At 32.6% G+C, this 11,361-nt stretch overlaps 1 protein-coding gene across 1 annotated transcript in view; it reads right to left on the reverse strand.

Annotated features, from left to right (window-relative positions):
• acbd4 (acyl-CoA binding domain containing 4) overlaps positions 1-2,585 on the reverse strand; it is a gene marked incomplete at its 5' end in the record, with an annotated part of 15,759 nt that extends 13,174 nt beyond the window's left edge. The window contains 5 exon segments of the mRNA NM_213095.1: positions 1-87; positions 793-877; positions 1,880-2,000; positions 2,167-2,298; positions 2,507-2,585. The exon segment at positions 1-87 is cut by the window's left edge and continues 34 nt beyond it. Of these exon segments, the coding sequence (NP_998260.1) occupies positions 1-87; positions 793-877; positions 1,880-2,000; positions 2,167-2,254 (381 nt within the window).
• Between the last annotated feature and the right edge of the window lie 8,776 nt (positions 2,586-11,361).

Here is an 11,361-nt window from a genome sequence, read left to right on the forward strand (position 1 = left end):
GGGCATATCATGAATGACATGGTAAAGAGGTTCAAAATAGTGGAAATAGGATGCATTCTTTTCATTGATTTGCATGGTGTCAATGACCTGTAAGTATACATCAATCAATCAATCAATCAATCAATCAATCAATCAATCAATCAATCAACATGGGAAGAAATCATTGGCTTTAATATATACAGTTGAAGTCAAAATCATTTGTTTATATCTTTCACCAATTTCTGTTTAACAGAGAGAAGATTTCTTCAACATATTTCTAAACATAATAGTTTTACTCATTTATAATTTTATCTTTGCCATGATGACAGTAAATAATATTTGACTAAATATTTTTCAATAGACTTCTATACAGTTTAAAGTGACATTTAAAGGCTTAATTAGGTTAATTATGTTAACTAGGGCAGGTTGAGGTAATTACACAAGTTATTGTATAATGATGGTTTGCTCTGTAGACTATCGAAAAAATAGCATAAGGGGCTAATAATTTTGACCTTAATTTATTATTTTTTTATTGAAAGAAAAACTGCTTTTATTTTAGTCGAAATTTAACAAATAAGACCTGCTCCAGAAGAAAACAAATATTATTAGATATACTGTGAAAATTTCCTCGCTCTGTTAAACATAATTTGGGAAACATTTAAAAAGGAAATTAAAATTCAAAGAGAGCAAATAATTCTTCAACTGTATGCAGGTTATCAACACTAGCTTAAATTATTTAGAGAAAATTTTCCAATATTGTCTATTATCCCTAAAAGGCTTTGGATTATTAAAATTTTACAAAGGTTTTCCCACATCTTGTGCAACTTTTTTCATTTCATCCACATAAGCAGCCATGGCCGTCTCTCGACTCATTTCTCCCAGATTACTCCAAGCTTCCCTGACATAAAAAAAAAACAGAAAAACAAGGCATGAAGTTTGATTACATTACAACTTGAATGCAGGCCCATAGCTAGGAAGGGGTTCAGGTGGTTCAGAAAACCCACCCCTCACTGACAAAGGTCCAGAAATTATCCCATGCATGGGCTCATTTGTCCTCTTTTGACTGCTATGCCATCATTAAAAGTGAAAATAGCCTATCAAAAAAGGCTTTAAGACCTAACTAAATCCTGGTGTGACTTCAGTTAAACAGTTTTGGCCAATGCAAACTAATATTTTTCAAGAGTCCAACATCCAGCTGTGCAAGAAAACAATCTGACATAAGCAAAGTCATCTTTCGCTACTGTATTGTTTAAAAAAAAAAAAAAAAATTTGACCATATATATATATATATATATATATATATATATATATATATATAAGTAACTTTTATTCTATAAATCGACCTTGTTCTTGAAGGAAAACATGATCAATTAAAAGTGTGAAGCACATTTACAAGAGAGGCTTAAAAATTGTAAAGCTCTGAAAAATAATAATAATTATTATTAAGTTGTAGTTATTTATTATTCAAATGGCCAACATCTGACGAAGAAAAATTTAATGTGCTGGCCCATTTGTTAAAACATTTTTTCTAATGATATATGATGTTAATAAATTTCTATTTTAAAAACAAATATTTGTCATATTTATTTGTTATAAATATTTAGCAAAATATATTTGGTACATCAAAAAGTGTGGTTATGATGACCATCCAACAAGCTAATTCAGCTAAAAAATAGTGCTTAACATGTCACCTAAATTCAGCAGTCAAATGTCAAAATGAAATAAAAAATGAGGTGAATAACTGCAAAAAAAGTTCACTTTTTGAAAAAAAAAAACAAGAACCACCCCTTTTACCAGTCTGGCTACGGGCCTGGAATACATTGCAGCTTCTGAACATTGAAAGTGTTAAAATGTACATTATGAAATGTGAATATGTTTCAAACTTCATTCAAAACTTTACCATTTGTAACGTCCTACAGGGTCCCAAAATCCAGGGCGTGACAGTGTACATGGGCCACAGACTGCCTGTTTGAACAGGCCATAAAACCGCAGCATTACTTCATAAGATGGTTTGTAGGTACCTGTGCAAGTGTCATTTGAAAATTTACCATTGGTGCTGCTGCAACATGCAAAATAATCTAAAGTGGTGTAATATCATTTAAAGAAAGGCTAGCAATGTCAAATTGCACAAGTTTGACTTAGGTTACACTAATAAGCTAGGATATTTTTAAAGGTGAGCAAATCTACCATTTTTAGGTAGACTTTGAATGACGTCGACAGCAGCCTGAAAGCGTCTTTGGCAGTCCTCGATCTCTGACATTGTAAGAGCTGGCATGCCGCATGTAGTCTTTCCAACACCACGTTAATTAACTGGACAACCTGTAAATTATATATAACGTTATGTTGACAAATGATTCATTCTTTACGATGTCCTAAAATCTAAATTTGGAAGCTCCCAGACTCTCAAACGCTTGTACTACAAGAATATAATTTTAAAATTCGTGTAAATATTATAATGAATTGTCAGTTTGGTCGCCTTTTCTATTCTTTCTCATTTTAGGTTTCATAGCTAGGCGGTTCAGCTTACCTGCACTGTAACGGTACTTTTGCTGCCATTGGACAAACTAAAATAAAAACAGTAACGTTAACGTTATAGCGACCGATCCACTGCGGTCAAGCCAGCCGCGGTTCGGAAAAACACAGTCAAGCCAGCCGCGCTTTATATTTCGGTGCGCGCGTATTATTATCATTACGGTAATGTCAGCAGCCACACAGAGAGCGCTCACAGAGCACCCATTTCGCCCAGAACAGAGAGATGACAACGAAATATAAGTTTATCCCCCTTTCCTCCCACGTATGCTTTATTAAACAATTTATTAGCTTTTTTTGACTGTTGTTATTTTAAGAAATTGCTTTCTGGGCTTACCTTTAATTTCCTCAAGTCTATCTTTTTGCTTCAAATGATTTTATAGCAGATCAAACGGACAGAATAAATATACGATTTCTAAATACACAGAATGCGTTTCTACTTCTCCTAGCCAACTACAGTACATTGCAAATAAGGTTAAATGCAATTTTATACAACGTGGCTAACCTCAGAAAGTGAAAACAATCATAATTAGTCCAACAAAACATTGTTTGAATTACAAATATATGTTTATTTTATTTAAAGGGGATTTAAAAGGTTATGTTTCTTTCAGTATATGGGATATGGGGCATTATTTCACTTTAGATGACTGTAAAGACCTTATTGTTATAAGTAGAATAGAACAACAATAAGATCGATGCAGGAAGTCAAATACTAAGCATACATCATATGAAGCCTGTTTTACTGCAGCATTTTGGAGAAATGTACCATTAACACCCTTTAAAGTCCTATAAAGAAATAAGTAGAAAAAACCCCCCAAAGTTTGGTTCTGATACAGGATGTACATGCATACCTCATGTGAAAGACCTCATTTAAGTTAACAGAAGAAAACTATGGACAGGACATCCAATATTATATGCATATCTCATAATAACTTACTGCAGCATTTTGGAGAAATGGGCAATTAATGACCTATAAAGTCTTTAAAGTGTTATAAATACATTGTTTGGAATAAGTTAAATAAAAGAGTGATCAGGTCTGATACTAGATGTCCCATGCTATATGCATATATACAACATATGAATCCTTTTTACTGCAGCAATTTGGAAAAAAATTGATCATTTAAAAGATGTAGAAAAAAAACAATAGTCAGGTCTTATACAGGACATCCCATACTAAACCTCATATAAAGACTTGTTACTGCAGCATTTTGGAGAAATTGGGCATTAACATTACTCAAAGTGTTATGAAGACCCAATTTTCAATAAATAGACAAAAAACAATGATCAGTTCCTGTACAGAACATCACATACAATATGCATACTACATATAAACACTTCTTACTCTAGCAATCTGGAGAAGTGGGACATTAACATAATATAAAGTGTTATAAAGACCCCATTTCGAATAAGTAGAAAGAAACAATGGTCAGTTCTTATTAAGGACATCCCATACTATATGTGTACTTCACATGAAATCTTTTTTACTGCAGCGTTTTGGAGAAACTGGGTATTAACCTATTATAAAGTGATATAAAAACCCCATTTCTAATAAGTAGAAAAAAACAATGGACAGTTCTTATACAGGACATCCCATACTATATCTGTACTTCACATGAAGCGTTTTTACTGCAGCATTTTAAAGAAACGGGGTATTAACATAACGTAAAATACTATAAAGACCACATTTTAAATAGGTAGAAAAAATCTATGGTCAGTTCTTATACAGGACATCCTATACTATATGTGTACTTCACATGAAACCTTTTTACTGCAGTGTTTTGGAGAAATTGTATATAATATATTTCAAAGTGTTCTAAAGACCCCAATTCAAATAAGTAGAAAAAAAAAACAATGGTCAGTTCCTTTACAGGACATCCATACTATATCTGTACTTCACATAAAAATTTTTACTGCAGCATTTTGGAGAAAAGGGGTATTAAAATAAAATAAAGTGCTATAAAGACCTCATTTCAAAAAAGTAGAAAAAAACAATGGTCAGTTCTAGTACAGGACATCCCATACTATGTGTGTACATTACATGAAACCTTCTTACTGCACTGTTTTGGAGAAATGAGGTATTAAAACAACAAAGTGATATAAAAACCCCACTTCAAATAAGTAGAAAAAAACAATGGTCGGTTCTTATACAGGACATCTCATACTATATATGTACTTCACATGAAACCTTTTTACTGCAGCATTTTAGAGAAACAGGGTGTTAACATAGAAAAAAAGTACTATAAAGTCCACCTTTCAAATAAGTAGAGAAAAACAATGGTCAGATCTTATACACGACACCCTTATCTCTGTATGTACTTCAAATGAAAGCTTTTTACTGCAGCATTTTAAAGACACGGGGGAATTAACATAGTATAAAGTAATATAAGGACCCCGTTTTAAATAAGTAGAAATAAACAATGGTCAGTTCTTATACAGGACATCCCGTACTATATGTGTACTTCACATAAAAACTTTTTACTGCACTGTTTTGGAGAAACGGGGTAATAACCTGATATAAAGCGCTATAAAGACCCCATTTCAAATAAGTAGAAAAAGACAATGGTCAGTTCTTATACAGGACATCCCATACTATATCTGTACTTCACATGAAATCTATTTACTGCAGCATTTTGGAGAAAGGGGGTATTAACATATTTTATAGTGCTATAAAGAGCCCATTTCCAATAAGTAGAAAAAAACAATGGTCAGTTCTTAAACAGGACGTCCCATACTATGTGCACTTCACATGAAACCTTTTTACTGCAGCGTTTTAAAGAGACGGGGTATTAACATAATATAAAATACTTTAAAGACCACATTTTAAATAAGTAGAAAAAAACAATGGTCAGTTCTTACACAGGATATCCCATACTATGTGTGGACTTCACATGAAACCTTATTACTGCAGTGTTTTGGAGAAATTGTTTAATATTATATTTCAAAGTGTTATAAAGACCCCAATTTAAATAAGTAGAAAAAAACAATGGTCAGTTCTTATACAGGACATCCCATACTATATCTCTACTTCACATGAAACCTATTTACTGCAGCATTTTAGAGAAATGGGGTATAAACATAAAATAAAGTCCTATAAAGACCCCATTTCAGATAAGTAGAAAAAAACAATGGTCAGTTCTTACACAGGACATCCCATACTATATATGTACTTCACATGAAACCTTTTTACTGCAGCATTTTAAAGAGACGGGGTATTAACATAATATAAAATACTATAAAGACCGCATTTTAAATAAGTAGAAAAAAACAGTGGTCAGTTCTTACACAGGACATCCCATACTATGTGTGGACCTCACATGAAACCTTATTACTGCAGCGTTTTGGAGAAATTGTTTAATATTATATTTCAAAGTGTTATAAAGACCACAATTTAAATAAGTAGAAAAAAACAATGGTCAGTTATTATACACGACATCCCATACTATATGTGTACTTCACATGAAACCTATTTACTGCAGCATTTTAGAGAAATGGGGTATTAACATAATATAAAGTGCTATAAAGACCCCATTTCAAATAAGTAGAAAAAAACAATGGTCAGTTTTTGTACACTACATTCCATATTTTGTGTGTACATCACATGAAACATTCTTACTGCACTGTTTTGGAGAAATGAGGTATTAACATAACATAAAGTTGTATAAAAACCCCATTTCAAATAAGTAGAAAAAAATAATGGTCAGATCTTATACAGGACATGCTAATCTATGTGTGTACTTCACATGAAACCTTTTTACTGCAGCATTTTAAAGAAAAGGAATATTAACATAATATAAAGTGCTATAAAGACCCCATTTCAAATAAGTAGAAAAAGACAATGGTCAGTTCTTATACATGACATACCATACTATATATGTACTTCACATGAAACCTTTTTACTGCAGCATTTTGGAGAAACGAGGTATTAAGCCAATATAAAGTGCTATAAAGACCCTATTTTAAATAAGTAGAAAAAAACAATGGTCAGTTCTTATACCGGACATACCATACTATATGTGTACTTCACATGAAACCTTTTTACTGCAGCATTTTGGAGAAAGGGGGTATTAAGATAATATAAAGTGCTATAAAGACCCCATTTAAAATAAGTAGAAAAAGACAATGGTCAGTTCTTATACAGGACATCGCATACTATATCTGTACTTCAAATGAAACCTATTTACTGCAGCGTTTTGGAGAAAGGGGGTATTAACATAATATAAAGTGCTATAAAGACCACATTATAAATAAGTAGAAAAAGACAATGGTCAGTTCTTATACAGGACATCCCATACTATATCTGTACTTCACATGAAACCTATTTACTGCAGCGTTTTGGAGAAAGGGGGTATTAACATAATATAAAGTGCTATAAAGACTGCATTTCAAATAAGTAGAAAAAAACAATGGTCAGTTCTTATACAGGACATACCATACTATATGTGTACTTCACTTGAAACCTTTTTACTGCAGCATTTTGGAGAAAGGGGGTATTAACATGATATAAAGTGCTTTAAAGACCCCATTTCAAATAAGTAGAAAAAGACAATGGTCAGTTCTTATACATGACATACCATACTATATATGTACTTCACATGAAACCTTTTTACTGCAGCATTTTGGAGAAACGGGGTATTAAGTCAATATAAAGTGCTATAAAGACCCTATTTCAAATAAGTAGAAAAAAACAATGGTCAGTTCTTATACAGGACATACCATACTATATGTGTACTTCACATGAAACCTTTTTACTGCAGCATTTTGGAGAAAGGGGGTATTAACATGATATAAAGTGCTTTAAAGACCCCATTTCAAATAAGTAGAAAAAGACAATGGTCAGTTCTTATACATGACATACCATACTATATATGTACTTCACATGAAACCTTTTTACTGCAGCATTTTGGAGAAACGGGGCATTAAGCCAATATAAAGTGCTATAAAGACCCTATTTCAAATAAGTAGAAAAAAACAATGGTCAGTTCTTACACAGGACATACCATACTATATGTGTACTTCACATGAAACCTTTTGACTGCAGCATTTTGGAGAAAGGGGGTATTAACATAATATAAAGTGCTATAAAGACCCCATTTCAAATAAGTAGAAAAAAACAATGGTCAGTTCTTATACAGGACATCCCATACTATATGTGCACTTCACATGAAACATTTTTACTGCAGCGTTTTTGGGAAACGGGGTATTAACATATTATAAAATGCTATAAAGAGCCCATTTCTGAAAAGTAGAAAAAAAACAATGGTCAGTTCTTATACAGGACATCCCATACTATATGTGAATTTCACATTAAATCTTTTTTACTGCAGCATTTTGTAGTATTAGGTTACTAATGTAATTCAAAATGTTATAAAGACCCCATATCAAATACACTGTTAACCCTTACTGTAGATTATGCAGTAAATAACTGTAAAATAGCCAGTGTTCAGCTGTAATGAAAAGAAACAGTATTTTACTGTAAAAGGAGCAGGATTTGTATGAAATTCTGTAGTGCAAAGAATAAATTACAGTAATTTACTCTATGTACCATTACAGATATTTACTGTGATAATAAATGGTAAATTACTGTTCAACCATTACTGCCCCATCTACTCTAATAATTTATGTTCCTATTTTATATTTATTTTATCTCTGTGTTTTCTTTGGTTCCTTTTATGTTTTTAACATTGAGTATCAGGAGTCAACCAATGCCACAGAGCTTATTAAAAGGTAAGTGTAAGATATGGACGAAATGCATTTAAAGGCAAAAATATTCACACAGAGCAAAGAAATTGTCACAATAATTTTTATAACTTTGGTTACTTTTTCTATAATTTAATTGCCTAGTTTGACCTATAGTTAAGATTTTAAATTGCACTTTCAACTGTATATTAGTATTTTGCTAAATAACTAGTAAAAATGTGTTATTTAAAAAAAAAAAAAAAAAAAAAAAAAAAAAATATATATATATATATATATATATATATATATATATATATATATATATATATATATATATATATATATATATATATCTTAAACAACACGCACATACATTTTTGCAGAGACTCAATGAATTTGTCTGGAAAACTGGCAAGTAAAAGTGCCATTAACAGTATAAAGGCTTTCCTAAATAAATGTATAAATCATGATATTTGTTGTGTTTTTTATTGTTACTACAGATTCGGAACGACATGAGAATCAGATTATTTATTTATTTTTTTCCTATGGATGAAGTTTATATTATAGTATATTTTTATTGTTTTTATTAAACGATATGTGCATAACTGTGATAAATGTAGGCAGTTGCTTTGAAAATATGCTATGTACCAGGGGTGTCAAACTCCTGGAAGGCCACAGCCTAGTAAAATTTAGTTCCAGCCCTGCTTCAACACACTACCTTTAGATTTAGTTTGATCAGGTGTGTTTAATTAGTATAACTGCACTGTTACTCTGTAGATTGTGCAGTAAATAACTGTAAAAAACAATGATTTAGGCATCACCACACACTCCCACAGGCTGTCCGTCTTATTCTAAACACAAAGGTGTTAGAAAGAGTTTTCAGAAAATGCTGGCCCTTTAAGAGAGCCAGGTGTTTGATTTGTTTACTGCTGAGTGTGCTCTATTCTCTGTCTATCAATTCAGATGTTGAGTCTGATATGTTTTAGGCTTTAAATAAGAATCTAAAATGAGCAAGTAAAATGTGTTCAAATGTTTTTGAGGGTTCATAAAATAAGGCTGTGTTTTAAGTTATATTGTTGTTATCTTGAACTGTGTACTTGAAAGCTACATTGTTAGCTAGCTAGCCTCTCCTCATATAACTTCTTACATTACTTTTGTTTAAGTATATGTATTTATTGGATATTGCATACTGCCATAATGTACAGATGCTAACAGTTGTATGTATCTTTCTGGCAACTAAGCCAAAATTAAATTCCATCATCTCAGTAAGGTAGCATGTGCACATCATCACAGGGAATCACAAAAACATGATACACATAGCCAGCCACACACAAAAGCTCCACTGTCCGGTCCCAGGTTGTGAGTTTATTGCTAAGTATTTTTCAGAGCAGTGTTTTCACCTATGAATTTATATTTGAAACAATAAAAAAAGTTTGTTGTCATGAGATAATTATAACAATAAAAGATTGGATCCTTTGGTTTTACGGTGTTGCCAACTTTATTTTTGCTATATACCAGGGGTGCTTAATCCTGTTCCTGGAGATCTACCTTCTTGCAGATTTCAGTTGCTACCCATATCAAACACACCTAAACCAATTAATTAGGACCTGAACACCACGTGATAATTACAGGCAGGTGTGTTTGATATGGGTAGCAACTGAAATCTGCAGGAACGTAGATCTCCAGGAACAGGATAAAGCACCCCTGCTATATACCATGGGGGTCAAACTCCAAGTTACTGGAGAACTGCAGCGCAGCAGAGTTTAGTTCCCACCCTGCTTCAACATTACCTGTAGATTTCTAACAAGCCTTAATTAGTTTGATCAGGTGTGTTTAATTAGAGTTACAGCTTAAAGTCCCGGTCACACTGCACTTTTCTCCCTTTAGACTTCCATTCATACGCATGTGAATGCTGCAGACCTGGAATGCAAGTTCATGCAACAAATTTTACAGTTTGCAGTATTGGAAAGTTCAAGCTTGGAGAACTCTGACCTGCAAAATCACATCATGTGATTGCTTGAGACATATCAAAGATCAAACCATGACCTCTCTGAACAAAAATTATGGACCAGTTGCTTGCTTTTTCAATCTCTAAATATTTTGTTTAATCCCACTCCTTTTCGCAGAGCCATATGACAGAATTTTGCATGCTTAAACGTTAGTTTGACTGCAGCCTTGCTGTGCAGACCTGTGGCTCTCAGTAATATGTAAGATGATATTTATATCTGCTGGTTTCTTAATTTTGTTATACATTTTCTGTTTTATATTTGTTTGCTGCCAAAACAATAAAATAAATTTGTCAGAATTTACAACTTAATTAATTTAAAGAATTAATAACAGGTAAGAATACTAATTCATTTTAGTAACACCTTGACATACTATTGTGTATGCAGTATAATGCTGTGAGTTGTAACACTACAGTACAGTAATTAACTGTACACAGTTTCCAGTTAGTTACCACTACTGCTCTATTACAGTAATTAACTGGCAACACTGTTGCCAGCTACTCACTGCAATGGTTCGGTTACAGTAAACAACTGGCAACACTGTTGCCAGCCACTCACTGTAATGGTTCAGTTTCAGTAATTAACTGGCAACACTGTTGCCAGTTACTTACCGTAACCAAACTTTTACAGTGAGTAGCTGGCAACAGTGTTGCCAGTGTTCTACTGTAAAAAAGCCTGGTAAGGTCTAACAGTGTAAGTAGAAAAAAACAATGGTCAGTTCTTATACAGGACGTCCCATACTATATCTGTACTTCACATGAAACCTTTTTACTGCAGCATTTTGGAGAAAGGGGTATTAACATAATATAAAGTGCTAAAAAGACCCCATTTCAAATAAGTAGAAAAAGACAATGGTCAGTTTTTATACATGACATCCCATACTACATATGTACTTCACATGAAACCTTTTTACTGCAGCATTTTGAAGAAACGGGGTATTAAGCTAATATCAAGTGCTATAAAGACCCCATTTCAAATAAGTAGAAAAAAACAATGGTCAGTTCTTATACAGGACATCCCATACTATATGTGCTCTTCACATAAAACTTTTTTACCGCAGCATTTTAAAGAAACTGGGTATTAACATATTTTATAGTGCTATAAAGAGCCCATTTCCAATAAGTAGAAAAAAACAATGGTCAGTTCTTAAACAGGACGTCCCATACTATGT

The sequence above is a fragment of the Danio rerio genome, chromosome 12 (genome assembly GCF_049306965.1).
Source record: "Danio rerio strain Tuebingen ecotype United States chromosome 12, GRCz12tu, whole genome shotgun sequence".
Lineage (NCBI taxonomy): Eukaryota > Metazoa > Chordata > Actinopteri > Cypriniformes > Danionidae > Danio > Danio rerio.